Source organism: Balaenoptera ricei, chromosome 4 (assembly GCF_028023285.1).
Source record: "Balaenoptera ricei isolate mBalRic1 chromosome 4, mBalRic1.hap2, whole genome shotgun sequence".
Lineage (NCBI taxonomy): Eukaryota > Metazoa > Chordata > Mammalia > Artiodactyla > Balaenopteridae > Balaenoptera > Balaenoptera ricei.
Window position 1 is genome coordinate 35,236,410 of NC_082642.1, and position 23,669 is coordinate 35,260,078.

The 23,669-nt window shown below is 35.7% G+C and overlaps 1 protein-coding gene across 1 annotated transcript in view; it reads right to left on the minus strand.

Moving 5' to 3' along the window:
* The window catches only part of ZNF385D (zinc finger protein 385D), a 949,347-nt gene that overhangs the window by 723,158 nt on the left and 202,520 nt on the right, over positions 1 to 23,669 (minus strand). The window contains exon 2 of the mRNA XM_059920403.1: positions 4,504 to 4,722. Coding sequence (XP_059776386.1) covers positions 4,504 to 4,722 — 219 coding nt within the window. The remainder of the gene's footprint in view (positions 1 to 4,503; positions 4,723 to 23,669) is intronic.

Below are 23,669 nucleotides of genomic sequence, written 5' to 3' on the forward strand. Positions count from 1 at the left end.
GGAGATGAGTGTATTGCTGTTAATGTAGACACGGGAAACTTTACAAATACACAGAGTTACTATTTGGCAAGTATCTTAGCCCCTTTGATTCTTGGCTAATTTATTTGTGAAATAGATGCAGTAACAGTTGCTTTGCAGAATCGTTGATTGGGGTTCAATAAATGATGTATATAAGATATCTGGAACAATAAATACTAGTTCACTTTTTGTTCCCTTGGCATTTTTGATGATAAAGCTTAAATACAGGCATTAAATGGAAACTACATATGGGGGAAAGTATTAAATGTTGTTGCTTTTGCACAATGAGACATATTATGCATATTACTTATGGATATATAGGAAGTATTGGTGATGCCTTAGGTGGATTCCTCAGACTCTGAGAGAAAGATTTTGGGGGCAAGGGGTGGATTAGGGGTCAGGAACTGAGTGAGAGGCAGGAAGAAAGTGAACCTGGTGGAGGGTGGGCTGGACTTGATAGAATTGCAACTCTGGCATCAGCAAATCTGAAGCTGGAACGGCCTTTTGAGGCAAGAAGCTGGGAGGTTTTGCTCCAGTAAGGGAGAAAATTCAGGAGGAATTCAGCAGGCAACACTCCCTATTGGCAGGAAGGACCTGGGGGTCTCGGGACAGCACACACGCAGGTGGCGGACACATGTCCTAGGTAAATTTACCTCTGCCAAGAGGGCAGAAACTGTCAAAAATTGAAGTTAAGTCTCACCTGTGGGAACCATGGCCTCCTAATTAACTAGCACACATGATATATCTTTTCACTGTGATCTTCAGAAGATCATTTTCCCTGGATGACATGAGAAATGACATGAGAAATGCCACATTTTTCTCAGAAATACAAAAACTGTATTTTTGATAGGGTGGTGTCTCTCTTGTTCATTCTTGTTCTTTGTAGCATATATTAGGATATGCCTCTAGGCATGTAATTATTCAATGTTCTACAGTCATTCAGGACTGAAGTGATATTATTTTTTTTCTCATGTAGACAATCTCGAAGGAATAATAATAAAAATTAGTTCCATTTCTATTATTTATGTTATTTGCATTCCTCAAAACAAGCTACGTATAAGGTTGGAAGAATCCAGGTAAATATCTCTAGTATCTTATTCCTTTTTTGACACTACTATATATATTTCCCATTTGAAATCTAAACTGAGGTGGTTTTCTAAAGGTAGAAGAAGTCCACAGCAGTCATATGTGTGTGTGTGCATCTTCAAGGAGAAGGCTATCTCCTTCTATGTCCCATTTCATTCTCTAGATTAACTAAAAATGATAATGCTCTCGACTAAAAACTTATAGGACCCATTATTCTTGAGAATTCCTGACTTTAGCTTGGTCTCTGTGTAGGTAAAGGAACGACAATTAATAAGTACATAAGGCTCAGAATTGGGCTCCTTTCTTATTCCCAACAGATCTGAAAAAGTACATTTTTCAGATGGAGGGATATTTAAAGGAAATAATATGTTGCTATATTAATGTAAAGGAACAACTAACTCAGTTGTGAGTGGATTGCCTGTAGTTAGATCCACCTGTAGTTAGCAGTGAGGGCTCCTCTGAAGTATGATTTCAGGTCAAACTAATATGACCTAAACCAACTGCTCCCATTAATTCATAATCATTTTTTTAAATAAATTTATTTATTTTATTTATTTATTTTTGGCTGCGATGGGTCTTCGTTGCTGCGTGCAGGCTTTCTTTAGTTGCGGCGAGCAGGGGCTACTCTTTGCTGTGGTGTGCGGGTTTCTCATTGCAGTGGCTTCTCTTGCTGCGGAGCACAGGCTCTAGGCGCATGGGCTTCAGTAGTTGTGGCACACGGGCTCAGTAGTTGTGGCACACGGGCTCAGTAGTTGTGGCTCGCGGGCTTAGTTGCTGCACGGCATGTGGGATCTTCCCAGACCAGGGCTCGAACCCATGTCCCCTGCATTGGCAGGTGGATTCTTAACCACTGTGCCACCAGGGAAGCCCTCATTTTTAATTACTTTTATTAATTTGATGCTAATAAGAACCTTGAAAAGATAATATGTGTAGAAAATGTAGCAATAAAATTTGTTAAGCACCATGTTGATCAATGCATTGTTGGGAATCTGATAGAATTTTATTTTTTATATTCTCTTAAAATAATTTTTCTCCTTGAATAAAGAAAGGCACAGTTTCTACAGAATATTAATTTTGGGGAGACACTATACTTTAGAATACACCTATTTAATGAATAAGACCTGAGTTTGATTTCTAGTTTGACCATTTAACAGTTGGGTGACCTTCAGTACAGGATTCAATCGACATTATCCTCAATTTCTACATCTGTAAGAGGAAGATAATGGAAATATCTCTCTGGTTGTGAGGAAAAAATAAATAAGAAAATGTACATAAAGCCTTTAGTATAATGCTAGCCCACAATATGTGCCCTGATGTAATTATTTTAAAATATTTGATTTGAGGAAACTCATTCCTAGTATTATGATTTGAAAGTTGTTGACCATCCTAAATTTCGTCTGAGACTAGCTCTGATTTGAATTTCTAAACCAGGCATGTCTCTTGAGTTTCTTTCTATGACGTAATTTATTGCTTCTCTGAAGACGTTTGTAAATATCAAGGTAAGTGAAATAAAACACCAAAGCTGACACCATTAGCACCACTGAAACGGAGCGGGACCCTGTAGGGCCCCTGGGCACAAAAGCCTTTCTGTGTCCCTCATATCTTGATTACAGAAAATAGGCTTCATTCAGCCTCCATGACCTTCCCTGAGTTCCAAACAAGCAGGTTCAAACAGTTGCTAATCAGGGAAGGGAGGGGGTGCAGAGACAAGGGTGGATCAGTCAAGAAACAACAGTGCAGCCTTGGGGCAGGGTCCTGGTTCCCCCTCAAGGGATACACATAACAATATCTTTGAGCTGTTTCACAGATACTGAAACCCCCACTAGGTGGGAGAAGTTAACTGTATGCTGCCCACAAGCACATAGACCCCAGACGGTTGGAACCAGAAGGTTGATGATGTTGACTCCCGCTTACCTCCCCACCAACCAATCAGAAGAAGGTCCATGAGCTGATCGCACCCTCTTTGAATCATTACTATAAAACCCCTCACTATCCCCTCCAGGTCAGGACACACAGTCTTGAGGACATTAGCCCATTGTGTCCCCCTTCTCCTGGCAAAGCAATAAAGCTATTCTTTCCTACTTCACCCAAAACTGTCTCTGAGATTTAATTCAGTGTCGGGGAAAGAGGCCAGATTCTGCCTCCCCACCAACACCAACTTAAAGAAAAACAACTTGAAATTGAATCATGCTGCACTTAAGATGATTTTACTTAAATATCAATGACAGGGAAAAGATTTTCCTTAGGAGATTCAAAATAGAGACTGTGAAATCCATATTTTTAAACACGACTTAATAAGCACATTTGCCTCACTAGTTCATCTTGGGTCTATGGGATTTAGTAGTTCTTATTTACTTTCTGATGACTATCTTTATTTTTTACATCTTTTTGACTGAGAAGATCCATGATTAACTATTTGACATACAAAAGAGAAACAAGGAGTCCTTTCTGTTAGAATATTCCAGTTCATTGATAGTAAAAACTACAAAGCAAGGTAGAAATAATTTCCATTCAAAAAATACTATCTTTTCTCCTTCCAATTATTTGGTAGCCTCGAAGCAAACTACGAAATTATATTTGTCTTTGATCTCAAATACTGGAACAGATCAAAATTCAGTCTCATTTTTAAATGTCATTAAAATTTAGATAAAATATACCTTATCGATGAAACACGAAACATCCAACCAGACCACAATATTGTAACTCTTTGGAGTTACAATAGTGTTTCAGCTCCCCTACGTCCTGTGGCAGAATTCCACCCTTCCCTCCTTCACCACTCCATGCTTTTTCTAAAAACCTGCCATTCTTTTCCAAAAGTATATGTGTGCTATTTTAAAAGTCTGCTTACTCCTAAATTCAACTTATACTTTTAAAAAGCAGTCTAAAGTGATTAAGCAAACCATGAATTTTCACCAGCAAATTTAAACAGTCTGTACATACTAATAGATCATATTTTATTGGTTAAAACACCTACCTGAAAAGATAGGTATTTTTTTAAATCAATTGCAGTCTTACTAACCAACTGAAGCCCCAACATGCACAAAACAAACATAAAAAGCATTGTTTTATATAAAATGTAAAAGAATGTCCATTTCCAAATTACTATATTAAAGTCAAATATCAAGAAAACCTAATGTCAACTTTTTCAAATTATCATAAATGTCCTGGTGGGTCATGATCGCAATCCTAATAAATTTAAGCATAGACAACAAATAAATTTCCCCTTCTCTCTCAAAAAGCTGTGAGATATTCTTTATTTTAACGTACTAAATAAGCTTTTATTTAATGTTTTACCTGGTTTTAAAAATAGAGATTACTCTATTCTTTTATTTCCCCATCTGCAGGTACACAAATAACTTGATGATGTAAAACTGAGAATATATCTTTAGAAACACTTACCATTGTCATTTTTCACCATGCCATTGCTGAGTTGTTTTAATCTTTTTTGATGTGATTTGCCATTGTAGTGGATTTGGGCTTGAGCGGCCGAATTCAGCTGAATGTTACACACGTTGCACAAAGTGAAATTGTTATGTTTCTTTTCTCTTTCTGGTTTTTCTTCAGAGTCATCAGGTAAAAACTCAGCTTCACTCTCTCCATCTTGTGCACATGCAGAAGCTAGGGGGGCAAAGAAAGTTATGAACAAGCCAATCAAGATTCCTGGATTCCTATGAATATTTGGGTTGTACCTTTTCAAATTGGAGTTTTCATCTTTTCTGGATATATGCCCAGAAATGGGATTGCTGGAGTATACGGTAACTTTATTTTTTTGTTTTTAAAGGAACCTCCATACTGTTCTCCTTAGCAGCTGCACCAATTTACACTTCCACCAACAGTGTAGGAGCACTAAATACATACACACACACACACACACACAATGGAATATAATCCAGCCATAGAAAGTGATAAAATACTGCCATTTGCAGCAACATGGATGGACCTAGAGATTATCATACTAAGTGAAGTAAGTCAGACAGAGAAAGGCAAATATCATATATCAGTTATAAGTGAAATCTAAAAAAAACAATACAAATACAATACAAAACAGAAATAAACTCACAGATATAGAAAATAATCTTATGGTTATCAAAAGGGAAAGGAAGGGGAGGGATAAATTAGGAGTTTGGGATTAACAGATACACATTACTCTATATAAAATAAACAACAAGGTCCTACTGTATAGCACAGGGAACTATATTCAATATCCTGTGATAAACTATAACAGGAAAGAATCAGAAAAAGAACATATATATGTTATATATATCTGAATCACTTTGCTGTACACCTGAAAGTAATACAACATTGTAAATCAACTGTACTTCAATAGAAAAAAATAAATACAAATACAAATAAAAAATAAATGAAAAGATTCCTTATTAAACCGAGTAGCAAATAAGCATTGTCCTAGACACTCAGAATTCAAAATTTCCACTTCGTCCCATTTTAACAGGTTGCTTTCACACTATACATTACATCTTTATATCTTTCTTGGGATACAAATGGCAAATGTTTCACTTTGCTTCTTCTATGTCAAACACTGTGTTAAATGCTTTGTTAAATGACAAATGGTTAACATGCATTATCTCATTTAACCATCATAACGATGGAAAAGGAAACAATGACTAAACTATAGTTTTTCCTGTTTCATAACTAAGGAAACTAAGGTTTAGAGTGTTTAAATAACTCACCTAGGGTCACACACTTAATAAGTGGTGCCTCTGGGATCAGCAGTCGGTTTTATTTATCTTCATATCACAAGCTCTTAATTATCATGCTGTTTACTAAGTATTAATGTATTAGATATTTCCCTTTTGATTTCAACAACTAAATAAAATTATCTTATTTTCATATTCCTTACCAATTAAGTAAAATCACTTACACTTGGATGGACACATCCTACACATATAAAAAAGCTAAAATTGTTCCAGTACCTAAAAATGTATGTTTTGTACCTCAAATACATAAGAGGTTCTGAATATCCAAGATACCTTCATACTCAGGGTGCAAAAAAAGTGTGACAGATCTAAGGATTATTTTGGAATACATTATTTTTGGATAAATATAAGCTTTGTATGCTCAAATCTAAGAGAAACAGGCAACTGACAATTGCAGAATCTCTGACCTTGAGATGGTAATAATTAAAGCAACTATTGCAATACATATTTTACTGTTTATTTATAAATCACTTAAAAGAATACTGGCTCCTTTCTAAGATTTTTCTGTGCTTTTACTAACAGGACTCTGCATTACTTTTACAGTCTAGATATGATTTTCCATTCCAATTTTCCAGATTCTTCAAAGATCTTTTCATAGTCTTTGGAAATATTAGCAGAGGAGAACAATCATTATTTTAACATGCATTTATTAACTGCCTACTGGGTGGCAGGCACTCTCCTTGGTGCTGGAGAAAAACTGATGAGCAAGACAAGACAAGAGTGGTCCTGCCGTTACAAAACTTACTGACAATGATGGGAAGAACATGGGCTTTGGTACCAGGCAAACGAGATAACAAATGCCAAAATAATTTTGACAATGTGTAAGGAATAGTTTGTCAGTAAATGATGAAAGAAAATCTAACTACTGACTCAAGCTAAACACCTAATACTTGAATCTCTTAATGGATATTGAAGTATCCAATTTTTAAAGAGAGTAAAAGCTTTTAAGCATATAATTCATGCTCTTTGGTGGACTAATTTATTTAAAATACACTAACCTCTTTTTAAAAAGGAAACTTTATCTTTCTTACTCAGGTGGCCGCTATTAGAATAATATTAAATACACAATTTGACTGGTCATATTTAAAAGAAAATTTAGGGACTTCCCTGGTGGCGCAGTGGTTGAGAGTCCGCATGCCAGTGCAGGGGACACGGGTTCGAGCCCTGGTCCGGGAAGATCCCACGTGCCGCAGAGCAACTAAGCCCGTGTGCCACAACTACTGAGTCTGCGCTCTAGAGCCCATGAGCCACAACTACTGAGCCTGCGAGCCACAACTGCTGAAGCCCGCGCGCTCAGAGCCCGTGCTCCGCAACAAGAGAAGCCACTGCAACGAGAAGCCTGTGCACCGCAACAAGGAGTAGCCCCTGCTCGCCGCAACTAGAGAAAGCCGGCATGCAGCAATGAAGACCCAACACAGGCCCTCAAAAAATAAATAAATAAAAGAAAAGAAAATTTAGAGGCTTTGTAAAATTATCACATAATTTTAGTTAAAGGAAACTGTATAACTATATTTATTAGCTTTTTTTATTTCATATAAATAAAGTAATTTAGGTATTTACCACAGGTTGTATTCAGAATGTTTCAAAACTTCTTTTTTTCTAGAGTTAATTTGTATTTTTAAAATCTTTTATCTCAAATATCATTAAGTAATGAAAATGGTTAAATGAAGGTGCATTTAATCACTGTGATGTTCTATAGGCAATAAAAACAGGGAAAATTATATAACATGAGAAATTATTTCTATACAAGTGAAAAACAAACACAAGATGTAAATTTACATATAATATGTTTACAACTATGTAAAACACAAATAAGACTTAAGAAAAATATTGGTAGTCGTTGATTCTGAATGATGAGATTTGAGTTGGCTTTTTTCCCCTTCATTTTTTCCATATTTTCAAAATTGTACCTAATGACCACCTATTACATTTATTATGAAAAAATAAATCAATATATTTGAAAGAAATAAGCCAAAAAAAGAGCTTGTACTAACCTACTGAATGAAGGGTTTATGTTTATCAGAACTAGGTCAAACTACACAGACAATCCCAGTACACGAGTCCTCGTGACACAACATTTTTGCGAAATATATGCATATGTTTGGAGGGAAATAGTTTCTTCCTTGATTATTTCCACCTTGACCTATAAAATAAGAATGTTGGCCAACGACTTAGCAGGGAAAATGCTGGAGAAGAAATTTCCTTCCAAGGCTGTAAGATTTATTTGCTTACATGTGAGGAGTTCCCTTATCACAAAAGAAAGTGACAACTATGTCACCTGAGTCAAAATTAATTTTGCACCGGGAGGGGGAGGGGCAAGGATAAAAACTCTTAAAGGAAAAAGGGAATTTCAAATTAACACTTGTAACCGGGGTGTGACATCACAAAACACGTATAGATTTTGAAAGAAAACTGCCGTTATTTCAAATGGTACTCTCTGAGATAGGAAGCAATATGAATGAGTCATTTTTACTCTTTTTCTCCTAATATGGTAAAAGTATCATTTAAATGCTGGAAGGGAAATTTGGCTCATTTAAGTTGCATTGAGAAAAACTTTTAGTGGTCACCATCCACAGGCTCTTGGCAACTGGATTGAAACCCAAAATATTTTATCAATTTATCTTTTTTTTTTTTCCCCCCACCTAACCTCCATGTCCAGAAGCACTAAAATGCTATGAAAGTCTGTGGCTTCACAGAGCAAAGTGGATCCACACTGCATCATGTAAAAGGTTTAAGGACTGGGATTGCCAGAGGAATGATTACTGTAGGAATCAGGTGTTTGTTTGTATATATTTTTTTATTTTGTAGATGTGGAGCTGAATTGGCTCCTACAGATTCACAGAAATAATTAAAAGGTGGCATACATCGAGAACTTTTTTTTTTTTGTAAGTACAGAAAGAGTGGAGTCAGAGAAGAGATGGTTGTCAGTTCTTTTGAATTAATTAATTTATTTATTTATTTTGGGCTGTGTTGGGTCTTCGTTTCTGTGCGAGGGCTTTCTCTAGTTGCGGCGAGCGGGGGCCACTCTTCATCGCGGTGCGCGGGCCTCTCACTATCGCGGCCTCTCTTGTTGCAGAGCACAGGCTCCAGACGCGCAGGCTCAGTAGTTGTGGCTCACGGGCTTAGTTGCTCCGCGGCATGTGGGATCTTCCCAGACCACGGCTTGAACCCGTGTCCCCTGCATTGGCAGGCAGATTCTCAACCACTGTGCCACCAGGGAAGCCGGAGAACTTATCTTTGATAATCTATATTAAACAATGTACCTGAGCATAACCTGAGAAAAATAAAACTGGAAACAATATTTTCTTTCCCTAGGAGGCAACATGCTTGTTGAATTTGATTTCTAGTGCATTGTTCTGACCCACTTTAGAGCCTTCTGAGATAAAAACTGAAACATCATCACTTGTACCAAAGCACCAGCTTTTGGTATGAAGATTGTCCTAAAAAGTGCTGATCTTCAAGTCCATTCTCTATGTCTATCTCTTTATTCCTGCCCTGCAACTAGGTTTATCAGTACCATTTTTTTTTTTTAGATTCCATATATATGCGTTAGCATACGGTATTTATTTTTCTCTTTCTGACTTAGTTCACTCTGTATGACAGACTCTAGGTCCATCCACCTCACTACAAATAACTCAATTTCGTTCCTTTTTATGGCTGAGTAATATTCCATTGTATATATGTGCCACATCTTCTTTATCCATTCATCTGTCAATGGATATTTAGGTTGGTTCCATGTCCTGGCTATTGTAAATAGTGCTGCAATGGGGTGGGAGGGGGTAGCTGGGGCAAAGTGAGAGTAGCATCGACATATATACACTACTGAATGTAAAATAGTTGGCTGGTGGGAAGCAGCAGCATAGCACAGGGAGATCAGCTCGGTGCTTTGCGATGACCTAGAGGGATGGGATAGGGAGGATGAGAGGGAGACGCAAGAGGGAGGGGATATGGGGATATATATATATATACATATAACCGATTCACTGTGTTGTACAGCAGAAACTAACCCAACATTGTAAAGCAATTATACTCCAATAAAGATGAAAAAAGAAAAAAAAAAATTGCTGATATTCTCTTTCCCACCTCATCCCAGGGTAACAGGTTGTAGCCCTGGTGAACCCTAAGTTTGGTGTAACCCAACCGATTAATAATTAAAAGCTGGGGAAGAGACACAGGAGTGAACTGAAGGAGCTCCCCATGAACACAGCTAAATAACTAAATATATTATTGGATTATAACCCAAAATATAAAATATATATCGGCGAGTACATACTGATTTAAAAAAATTAAATGGGGAAGAAGATACAAACCTCCCATATAGGAGTATCCCAAATAATTAAATAGATGCTTCTTCCTCAAGGACGGATTGAGCATGAGTCCCTATTCCTTACGTGTGGGCTACATGTCTAGTGACTTGCTTCCACACAGCACAGTACGGAAAGAGAAGAAAAAGTCACTCTGCAATGGAGAAACCTGACAAACGTGGCCTAAGCTGTGTAACTAAATCTAACAACAGTGACACATCATGTTGATGACCTGTATCCTTGATATGACGTGTGGAGAATGGTATTTCACCTCTGCGGTCTTCCTCAGAAAAACACACAACCCAAGTCAAGCTGTGAGAAGAACATCGGACAAACCCAAAATGCGGGACATTCTACAAAAGATCTGACCATTTCTCCTGGAGACCGTCAAGGTCATCAAGAACAAGGAAAGTCAGAAATTATCACAGCCCAGAGGAGCCTAAGGAAATATTAGGACTAAATAAAAGGTGGTGTCCTACACAGAAAACAAATGTATGGTTACCAAAGGGGAAAGGAGAGGAGGGATAAATTAGGAGTTTGGGATTAAAATATACACACTATTATATATAAAATAGATAACCAACAAGGATCTACCGTATAGCACAGGGAACTATACTCGGTATCTTGTAATAACATATAATGGAAAAGAATACAAAAAAGAATATGTATACATATATATTTTTTCACATATAACTGAATCACTTCGCTGTACACCTGAAATTAACACACTGTAAATCAAATATATTTCAATAAAAATTTTTAAAAAGCAACTGACTGCACAAATAGAAAAAAATGTGGTGTCATAGATGGGATCCTGGAAAAGAACAAAAACATTGGTGTAAAAAAAACCCTAATAAAGTCCAAATAAACTATAGAGTCCCAGTAACATTACTGTGCTATTACTAGTCTGTTAGTTGTGACAAATGCACCAGACTAATCTGTCAACAGTAAAGAAAAGTAGGTGGGTGGGTTTTACAGAACTCTACTAACTTGGGAACTTTTCTGCAAATCTAAAACTATTCTAAAATAAAAAGTTTATTTTAATTGAAAAAAACATTTAGGGACTAGTTCAGGACCATTGTCTATCTCTTTCCTTGACCAATACAACGGAAAGTTCTTTGGAGCTTCTGTACTCTGGGAAAGAACTAAGACAGAAGCTTCTCTTCTCTTCATCCTTTGCTCATTCATCTCCACAACAGGAAAAGTAAAGTGCGATGGGGAAGGTGAGGGGAAGGGCCACGGCCTCACGTGGGGCCTGCCATCTTGACCCTGTACTTCAAACTGGCTTAAAAGTACATTCTCTTATCTTCTCAGTTGCCAAAGACAACATAAAGTGTCAAGGCTTCACAACCCTGGTTTCTCAAGCTGCCCTGCACGTGACTTGGAGATAAATTCAATGCAGAGAGGAAACAGTGGGAAATCCAATATGGACCATGGCTTCAAGCCATTTTCTCTAAATCAACTTTGACAGCAGAATAACTAACCTGCCAACTCATTAACAAAGGATCTAACACATCTCCACTGAGTTCTCTTGTGTAATAACGATTGGTTCCAATGAAGATGGATGAGCCATTTTCACACACACACACACACACACACACACACACCACAGTGTTATCCAACCACTCTCCATATAATTAAGAATTCATAAACCTCATTTTTGGTTAGTATTTCAACCCTATCACAACAATCAGTATTAACACAAAATCAAAAGTGTTTAAAGCAGTGTATATTAGCTGCCAACCAAACCTAATTTTACTGAATGGAAAACTTTCCTTACAAATACTTTCAGTGTTTTATTTCAAAGTTAACAAGCCAGGTTCCAATGTTTTGCCCATGATTGGTTTTATCCCTTGTTCCTGGATTTGCTCCCTTGTCAAAATCTAAGATTTCCAAGAATCTGGAGGTTCTACAATAATTTGTACTGACAGTGAAATGACAATAAATGACATCAGCCAACAGGCAGTTTAGAGCACAATAAACCATATTTTAAAAAGGATCTTACACATGACCTATAAAGGGATACAACTGTAAACAGCATAAGTAAACTAAGCTAAAATATTCTTGTTTTTGCAATGCTTTCTCTTGCCATAGAATATTTTTAAATGAGGAGGATAGGGACGTATAAGTGTAGAACACATTTAGCACAGGCTTGTTCCATAAATGGTGGCAGAACCAATACTAAACAAAAAATCCCTTAAAAATCTTGGTCTGTAAGTACATCTAACAGTCATTTTTCATCTAGATGAAAATAAAATAAAAATTTGAACTGTAGATTTTTCATGGTGATACAGTTGGAAAATGACTAGTTTAAGTAGATGACTACCAACTATTTAGTAAAAAAAAGAAATTATAAGTTCATTTGATAAGATGTTTTAATCCTTTGAGTTTTAATAGTATTTACACAGAGGGTGGCAAGTGATAAATTTTGGCTATTTCTTTCAAAGTCAATTTCTTTCTTTAAAATTAATTAATTAATTTGGTTGTTCTGGGTCACAGTTGTGGCATGCGGGCTCCTTAGTTGTGGCATGAGGGCTCATTAGTTGTAGCATGAGGGCTCCTTACTTGCGGCATGTATGTGGGATCTAGTTCCCTGACCAGGGATCCAACCCAGGCCCCCTACGTTGGGAGCGCAGAGTCATATCCACTGCACCACCAGGGAAGTCCCTGAAGTCAATTTCTTTGAGAAAATAAAAGTCAAAGTCTAAATATCGCCCAAATGCATGACAACATTTGTTCTCAAAAATTATCTCTCTGAAAAGCGGAATCTACTAATATTGAATGCCTTATAGAGTCTAATATAAAGAGCTTTCTCAGTTAATTTATTATAAAAAAAAATAATGTCTGGGGAGGACACATCAATCTAGACCATTCCACTAAAGGGAAGTTGCACGATGTATAATCTGTACAAATTCTTACAGAGTTTGTAGTTCTCATGCAACTTTTCTCGACTGGCTCAATAAAAAAGAAAGTAGACAATGTAACAAAGATTCAGTCATTATTTATGAGGATATGATCTCACAACTGCAACTGTAAGATATTTTGGAGAAACCTTTCAAAGGTGATCTTAAAAATTAGAAAAAGTTTGTGCAGATCCTTAATAAGCATTTATGGAGTGAAACAGAAAAAAATATGTACTACTGGTACGTGATTGGATACTGGTTACTTGGAATAAAATTTCCAGAGACAACACCATAAATGGATTTCAAAAGCACTAATTTAATTTGAGATAACTTAGAAAAAAATGGGAAAACTGCTAGGTATTTGAAAGGTGGTTCTAGTGGTGACAAAGACACTGTTGCCAAAGGTTCCTCCACAGAGTTTAAATAAACTTGCTGAATGAAATTAAGATCAAAAATGAAATGTTACAAGCCAATATTTTAAAATCTAACCCTCATTTTTCAAACTTATGGAAGAAAATTGGCCACTCTTTTGTCTTCTAGTTAGAAAAAATGAGGGATTAACTTTTATTCTATATTTCCTTATATTAGGATCCACATGGTATAAATTATATCCATATATACAAATATATAAATATAAATATATATGTATGTATATATAGATGCCAAATACACTGTGAGAAATCAAATGAACTGTTTCATTAGTGAATTTTCCTCTATTTTTAAAACCAATTTAGAGAAAAAATCATATTGTACTATAAGGTTAAATATTATATATTATATGGAATATTTAAATTATACCATCTCACCTTTGAGTAAATTACAGATCACAGCACTCTTATACATTTCACTTTTTAACGTGTAAATAATCCATAATTAGCACTATAAAGTACCAACATAAGAAAAATTTTGCATTGATCTCATTCCCCACTAGAGTGCAGTATGAATTTAAAATTAAAACTACAGTATTAGGAGATTCCCATAACACTAGGCATAAAAATAACATTATTGTAATTTTGGAAATATCTGATGCATACACATATTTATATATATATATATAATATTCAGCTTTAGTGGCATGTATATATAGTATAGCTAATGAATTCTGTGTTAATTTACCAAAATACACCTACAAAAAAAAGACAAGATAAATTGGAGGAAAGTCACAGAAAAGCTGACAAACTAAATCAATCATCCTATATTATCATAAGGTCTTATTAATAAGCAGCAACTGTTTCTTATATAGCCTCTTGACTTAAATATCACTTTGAAACTTTTAAAATGAGGATATTTAAATTAGTAATATCTTAATTTTATAATACGAAAATAATATTACGGAAGATTACATGAGACAAATCAAGATTAACGGATTAGTATTTCAACTTATTTTTATTACCTCATGGCATCAAACTAAATTTGTCAGTCTCGGTAAGATTATGGTTTTCAAAAGCTGATGGAACTCTTACTAAATAGTCAAGGATTCACATACAAAATTAAACCAGGAGTGGCAGGAACAAATACAGAGCGAAACTTTTAAATGTATTCCTTTCCCTTATTCAAACAGCACGCTTTCAGTATTGTAAACTCAGAATCAGAACTTCTATTTTGAAACCTCAGATAAAGAAAATTTTACCTTACTCTTTAATAGACTAATCATAAAATCATGGCTAGTATATCTTTGATACAAAACTGGAGCTCATAGTTTAATCTTAAAAATAAAAACAAAGGTAATTATTTTGTAAGGTCATTCTTCAATTAGAACCTATATTCAATAATAGGTCAGATATATCTCACATTTCAGTGTAATTAATGTTATCCCTCAAAGTTTCAAAGTCCTATTTTTAAAAACTGTATTATTATTATTATTATTTACAAACAAGGTGCAAATAGTTTCCTATATTCTGACCTGTTTTTCTTATTTTGGGGAATCTCTTCTTGAATCAGTCATGTCTTCAGGGCGCCCTTGGCAACACATGTCCCCCTGGAATTTATGCCACCCAGCATCCCTCCCAGCCTAGCAGGGATGTTGATAATGAATTATGAGCTCTTGAGTTCTCAGGCCATATTTTTAACAAAGCTGCTTTAAATATTAACCCTGTTCTCTTGAGAATGCACCAAATTTCTTTGTGCTTTCATCTGTACCCTGCTTTGCAACTAAAACAGCTTATATAAACTTAAGAGTGGTCTGCTCCAGAAAAACTTCTGAAGACCTAAGTTAGAGAGAGATTGTTTTGGCTTGTCTCTGGTGAAAAGTAATGTCAAGGAATCACCAAAAAGTGATTGGACAGCCATAATTTAAGCATCTCCTCTGTGTCCAGCACTCTTGTAGATGCTTAGGATATTAACACACCCCATAAGCAAATATCCTAGTTCTCCGTGGAGTCTGAGAAGAGGGTGAAAATACCTCTTGGTTATATTGACTTTGGATTGACTTCTTTTTTTTTTTTTTTGACTTTTGATGATCAGTTACCCACCAAGGAAGAGTAAAACTGTGATGTTTATTGTGATTAACATTTGGGGTTGCCAATTCAGCATTTGGATGGCTAAGTTGTTTACTTCTTTTAAGAAACAGCTTTGCTTTCTCTCTCATTCTTGGTGCTTAGAGCCCAGGATTTCTTCTTCTTCTTCTTTTTTTTTTTTTCCCATGGACTCTGTCTTCTTAAAATATATTTTGATAGTTTAGTGATTTCAGCTTTTGTCCCTGCCTAGTCTTTTTCTAATATATACATTTACTCATGGTATTACCTGTGTCCAGTTTTTTCCATAAGCATTCTTAAGAACGAAATAATCACTCTAAGTTCCATGTTTCCTTTCACATTTTCTCTCTCTCTCAGTATCAGAGGATTAGAGAAGATGCAATTGATGATACAGAGTATCTTCAGGCTGCTTGAGAATATTTTCTCATATTAAGAGAAAGCTCCCTGAATGTATTCATGTATTCATTCCAGCTGGGGCAGACATACCATATGATGGTCCCTAGTACTTCTTACCTCATGGTAGTCAGATCTTTGCAGAGCTGATTCCCCTGGAGAACCTGTAACTTGCTTCTACAAATAGAATATGGTAGAGATGATGGGATGTATGTGCTTAAGGGGCATGATTATGTTACATGAGACTGTAATGCCTATTTTGTGAGGAGAGACTCTCCCTCGCTAGCTTTGAAAAAGCAAGCTGCCATGTTATGAGCTTCCTTATGGAGAGGACCACTTGGCAGGGAGCTTAGGGTAGTCTCTGGCCAACAACCAAGAATAAACTGAAGCCATCATAAGCAGCTGAATGTTACCAACAACTATATGATTGAGGCGGGGGTTCCTTCCTCAGTCAAACCTTAGATGAGACCACAGCCCAGGCTGATACCTTGGTAACCAACTTCTAGAAGACTAAAAGAAGTAAAAGGTCTGCCACAACCTCCCTTCATCAGCTTTCTTATTCAGTATTTCATATACCTATTTGCCCTATGCCCTCAGATGATGTGTTTTGTTTAGAGCCATTTTGCTCCAAAACTCTTAAACCCACACAAAGTAACTGGTATGTCGCTGAGTAATCTGACTCTGAGTCAGAGCATTTTAACTAGCTACCCAAATGATACTTTGTTTAACTTTCTCTTTTTGTTCATCAACTGCAAGCTGGCAGAGGGCCCAGAGGACCCGGATTAGCAATGTCTGGACTCCTGATCTTCAGAAGCTATGAGATAATAAATTTGTGTTGTTTTTAGCCATTAAGTTTGCTGTGATAATGTATAAAGTCATGCAGCAATAAAAAACGAATACACCAGTGAACTCTTTGGTATTAACAGTAAAATTGGGAATTGACCTAAATTTCCAAGGCAATGTATTTGCTCATCAAGAAAAAGTTCCAGACAACTTACCACCTAAGCTTTTTACAAATGGTTTAAGTCTTTTTTTTTTAAATGGTTTAAAACATCCCAGCTGTATCCCTAACCTCGAATATGTAAAGCATATTAGAATAAAATAGATTAAAAAATAAATTAATTATTTTCCCTTGAAGATTTAAATCACCCGATGTACATCCCTGGCAGACATCACTAATCAATCATGACACCCTTTCCTTCAGAGCCTGAATTGAGTTTCACATACTCAACACATCACTGCAGGAATCCAAGAATTGTTCAGATTTGCCATACAAGATAAAAACCTATTTTCTATACTAGATACTAGATACATTGACCAATATATCAGGTTTGACTTAGAGAAAAGTATAAACGTATTCCAAAAAAAAAGAAATGCATTAGTCATTTTTCACTATAGTACCATTTAACATATTTTTCTATCATCTGAATGATAAGCTTGAAGAAGGTTAATTAAAGTTTGCAGAACTCAGTAATTCTAGACCCTGTAAAAAGAATCAAATTTGAGAATGACATTGTTAAATTATAGCATAACTATAGTTAGTCATTAGTAACTAATAACTAGTTAATTATAACTATATAAATATAGTTATTATAAATAAAAAGGTAATGCAGGGTGGTAAATTTAAGTCAGAAAATAACTATATAATAGAGATTTTTTATATGTAGAAGGGTTTAGAAAAGATTCCCTTATACTCATGTTTCTCAAATGTGTTATATTCATATTTAAACTCCAAATAGATACATGATAGATATGAATTCAAGTCTAAGAAGAAATGTGAAAGATCATTAAATGGTAGACAGTAGATTATACATTTAAATGACAAGAAATTAGGTTTCTTACATATAAAAAGACGACTAAGAAGAACCTTAATAACAGTCTTAAAATACATAAAGTAACATTATTAAATTGAAGGTGGTTTTCAGCTTCTGTCCATTTCTATTAATGAAAGAGCAATAATACATGAGTTTAAACTACAGCATGAAAAATTTAGGCGACACAGAGTATTTACTCATTTAAAAAGGAAGCTCATTGGTTGGCTTTTGTTTTTTTAACTAATTTATTTATTTATTCATTTATGGCTGTGTTGGGTCTTCGTTTCTGTGCGAGGGCTTTCTCTAGTTGTGGCAAGCGGGGGCCACTCTTCATCGCGGTGCACGGACCTCTCACTATCACGGCCTCTCTTCTTGCGGAGCACAGGCTCCAGACGCGCAGGCTCAGTAGTTGTGGCTCACGGGCCTAGTTGCTCCGCGGCATGTGGGATCCTCCCAGACCAGGGCTCGAACCCGTGTCCCCTGCATTGGCAGGCAGATTCTCAACCACTGCGCCACCAGGGAAGCCCTGGTTGGCTTTTTTGAAATAGATTTTCATCTATCTAGGGTAGTTAAAATTAAATCCTTTTAAAGATTAGAAAATGGATTTTGCTCTTTTCAAGTGCTTTGATCTTCAGAGAATGAAATGATTTAATAACAAGGAATCTTCCTAAAATTAAAAGATTCTTTAAAAGTATATTTCTATTTCACATTGATATATTTTCATTAAAAATAGTTTTAGTAGTAGGAAAATAAACTTTAATTCCCCCTTAAAATGTTGCTTTTAAATTGCTTTTAAATTTAGCAAAGTATTAGGTCTTAGGACTATTAGTAACTGTTTTCACCTTTTTTGTAGCTTTAGTGTTTTTTTTTTAATTCACTTTCCAACAATATACATGTTTCACATATTTTATATTTAGCTTTTAAAATAAAAATGTTAATTAAAAACAGCTCAGGCAGCTCAATATCAAAAAACAAACAACCCAATCAAAAAATGGGCAGAAGACCTAAATAGACTTTTCTCCAAAGAAGAGATATAGATGGCCAAGAGGCACATGAAAAGCTGCTCAACATCACTAATTATTAGAGAAATGCAAATCAAAACTACAATGAGGTATCACCTCACACCAGTTAGAATGGGCATCATCAGAAAATCTACAAACAACAAATGCTGGAGAGGGTGTGGAGAAAAGGGAACCCTCTTGCACTGTTGGTGGGTATGTAAATTGATACAGCCACTACGGAGAACAGTATGGACGTTCATTAAAAAATTAAAAGTAGAATTACCATATGATCCAGCAATCCCACTCCTGGGCATATACCCAGGCAAAACTAATTCAAAAAGACACATGCACCCCTATGTTCTTGGCAGCACTATTTGCAATAGCCTAGATATGGAAGCAACCTAAATGGCCATAGACATAGGAATGGATAAAGATGTGGTACATATAAACAATGGAATAACAAGTCATAACAAGGAAAGACATTGGGTCATTTGTAGAGATGTGGATGAACCTAGAGTCTGTCATACAGAGTGAAGTAAGTCTGAAGGAGAAAAACAAATATCGTATATTAACACATATATGTGAAATCTAGAAAAATGGTACAGATGAATGTATCTGCAAGGCAGGAATAGAGACTCAGACATAGAGAATGTAAGGGTGGACACAGGGTGGGAAGGGGAGGGTAGGATGAACTGGGAGGTTACGACTGACATATAAACACTACCATGTGTAAAATAGATAGCTAGTGGGAACCTACTGTATAGCATAGGGAGCTCAGCTCAGTGCTTTGTGATGACGTAGATGGGGGGGTGGGAGGGAGGTTCAAGAGGGAGGGGATATAGGTATACATATAGCTGAACCACTTCATTGTACAGCAGAAACTAACACAACATTGTAAAGCAATTATACTCCAATAAAAAAAATGAATCTAGAAAGAAAAAATAGTTCTAATTTTTAATTAGGTTAAGGTTTTATTTAAGAGATGTGGGACTTCCCTGGTGGCGCAGTGGTTAAGAATCCACCTGCCAATGCAGGGGACACGGGTTCAATTCCTGGTCCAGGAACATCCCACATGCCACAGATCAAATGAGCCTGTGTGCCACAACTACTGAGCCTGTGCTCTAGAGCCCGTGAGCCACAACTGCTGAGCCTGAGCGCCGCATCTACTGAAGTCAGTGTGCCTAGAGCCCGTGCTCCGCAACAAGAGAAGCCACCGCAATGAGAAGCCCGCTCACTGCAAGGAAGAGTAGCCCCTGCTCGCTGCAACCAGAGAAAGCCTGCGTGCAGCAACAAAGACTCAATGCAGCCAAAAATAAATAAATAAATTTATTAAAAAAAAAAAAAAAGAGAGGTGGGGTACAAAACCATAAGTTTCTCTTTATCAGTACTTGGATTTTATTTAAATATCAACTCCAATTCTCTGGCGAATTCAAAGATTACTTGAAGGAGTTCTGATCATGAATTTACAGTAGCTGTATAAAGATCAAGGCTCATCAAAGTGTGTTGATCCTAACATTTTCCAGGTGTCTGGTCTCCAGAAATCCCTTCACCCCTCTGGCTCTGTTTCCTTATTTGTAAAATGAGGGAAGTAGGCAGCTGATCTCTGTTCCCTTCTAATTCCACAAACTGTAGCCTAGTTGAGGAAGTGATATTTTACACTTTTGTTCATGCTACCATTACTGATGATGCAACGTGGTGTTTTGTCCTTAGAAGAAGTTTTAAAATCTGATATTTGTTTGGATTTTAAAGGTTGATAACCCATTTTCACGGACATGTTCTCATTTAATTTTCCTCTAAAATGATGCCAGAGCTCAAATTTTCAGCAATGTGTGTATTAATTGATAAGGCTGTTGCATTTTATTGACACATCTCAGGATTAAACTCTCAGCATTGAACTACTCAAGCAAAGCCTTGATGGCCCAAGAATCAAAAATGTGAAAGTTCACCAGATTGCCATGAAGTCCCTTCACACTCCAAGATTTTATAGATTTGTGATTCCATATATCTCCAATTTTAACACTCATGGCACTGCTATGTGGCTATTTTAAAAAAAGAAAGAAAAAAAACCTTTCCTTTATCCAGCTTTATTCTAATTTTTGAGGTATGTTTAAATTAAAAATGTTTTTAAAAACATGTCTTTCCTTCCAGAAATTCTGAAATCAGTACACTCATTATTATTTACTGTCAACTTCAGTTCATTACATCTATTAATTTACCAGATGAGAGAGTGATCTACTTTTTCTGATCCAAAGTGCCAGGGATGAAAATGGAAAAGGCTGGGGAAACTTTAAAATCATAAATTTGGGGGAAGGATGTATAGATCAACAATGAACAAGGAGAGAAACAGAATACTAAGAGAACATTTAAGCCAAATGAAATGGCACAGTAGACAAATGTTTAGATAGAATATTCTTGGTGTCATACTTATTTCTAACTCAATGATGCTTATCAGTTAAACAACTTTTATTGCAGGCTTAGTGCAAACTAGACAATTCCGTGTGCAAAAAGCATGCATATCAGCTATCTTTTTTTCTCAAAACAATTCGCAAATATGTAAATACGATGAAAACCACTGAGCTCCATTTTTTGGATAAAGGATTCCTGTCCCACCTGGAAAAGCCCACTGGAAAGGGAGACATTGGTTATGCTGTGTCTGAAATCCGTCCAGGAAAGCAAGTTATTGCTGATCATCTTTTGAGAACAAACTCTATTGCATAAAGGCAGGACAATGGTAGAAACTGGCATAAAAGAGTATATTAGTTGCTAACTCCTGCTGGCTTATTTTAATGCAGCTTTTAATAATAATAGTTTGCTAAATTGGAAATAGGCATAACTTGAGACTTCTCTGGTCAAACAGTCACATTCTTTTAAATATTTCAAAATTCAATTAGGTTTTACATTCCTATTGCTTAATTGCTTACTCAATGTTAAATAAGCATTAGAAAGTGAGAATTATTTTTTAGGAACTTGAAAATAAGAAAAGGCTCTGAAGATTTAAGCTTTGAAATAAATACATAGTGCGTCAGAAAAGAGTTTTGCAAAATTACAATGGAGAGAAAGAATGCTCCCAAGCCAACAAAAGTTCAGAGGAAACTTGAAGTGGCTTGAACAAAGGCATCCAGATTATGAAAAACTATTGACTTCAAGGGATTGGTCAACCAGGAAAGCACGAGAAAGGATCTGCTAAGCGGTGTGACTTGGATTTATTAAAACACTGTCCAGGGGATGTTGGTATGACCATCTCTGGTGACAGAGATGTTGCAGGCTTCAATGTCCTGATATCTTAAAACTCTTGGTTCATTCAACTCTCCCTGTTCTAATGAGAAGACCACCAAGCAACCTTTCGATTTTGATCTGGCTTTGCTTATATGGGAAGATGTGCCTGCAAGGGCAGAATAATCTAATCATAGAAACTTGATATGTTTTTGATCCTGGGTAGTAATTTCGTGCTGAAATCCTGGAATCTCTCTTCATTTCTTGCTCTTACTGGATGGACTACACCCCCATATCTATAAAATAGTTTTGTTCATAACAAGGGTCCAGAGTAATTGGCAACAATACCATATTTGAAATGTGTTCACAATTAATATTTTTTAAATGAATAACGCTAATGAAAATGTCAGGGTTTTTGGTTTGATTTTTTAAAAAACTAATAATTTTGAAGCACTTAGTATTTACTAGGTGCCATACACTGTTGAAACGGTTTACAAATATTCATTCACTTAATCCTCAAAATATCACCAATGAGGTAGATCCTGTAATTAACCCAAATTTACAGATGAAGAAATTGAGGCATAGCTGGATTTTGAACTCAGGTCCTGGCTCTAGAATCAGTCTAAGGATATCTACAATCTAGATTGTAACCAATGAGGAGATTCTACAATCTAAAATCCCCTCACATATGAAAATGTATGTGTAAATTCTTAAGAAAGTATATGGTCATTTTTTTCCTGAAATTTCTTCATTTCTTGGCTCAGTACCTTTTTCTAGCAGCAAACTTAAACTGTCATCTTGCAGTCCGGAAGCACTGCAGTCATTTATTTAATTGAGATCTATTAAAATAAGATAGCTAAGCACTAATCAACATCATATGTTTTTCAATTAACTGGTAATACATATCTATTTCTCAAGCTCATTCTAACTAATGGAGCTCTTGGGGTGGTTTAGAACTATTGAAGACTATAATTAATTTACAAAAATCAATTTTTAAAATATGAAAGCTCTCCTGCAGTGAATAATTTCTCTCTCCCCTTCTCTTTCTAAATACACACTGACACACACACACACACACACACACACACACACACCTATGCATACTTTTTAAAGTCTACACAGATTTTTAATTTAATTCATTTTGTAGGGAGAATGGAATTAGTAATGAAGTAACAGGGAACAAATTTGCTCTCATGAGGAATATTTAGATATTCTAAATAACACTAAATTTATTAGATCAGTGTCAATTCACAATATTCAAACTTTGTTTAAAGAGGGAAATTATACAAAAATGCTCCTCAACAGATAACTGGATAAAGAAGATGTGGTATATGCATACGATAGAATACTACTCAGCCATAAAAAATAATGGAATAATCCATTTGCATCAACATGAATGGTCCTAGAGATTATCATACTAAGAGATGTTGTCAGAGAAAGACGAATATCACATGATATCACTTATATGTGGAATCTAAAAAATAGTACAAGTGAAATTATTTACAAAACAGAAACAGACTCACAGACATAGAAAACAAACTTATGGTTACCAAAGGGGAAAGAACGGGATGAATTAGGAGTTGGGATTAACAATATACACACTACTATATATAAAATAGATAAACAACAAAGACCTACTGTATAGTACAGGGAACTATATTTGATATCTTATAATAATCTATAATGGAAAAGAATCTGAAAAAGAATATACATATATTCTTATATTTATATATTCTTTTATATATATA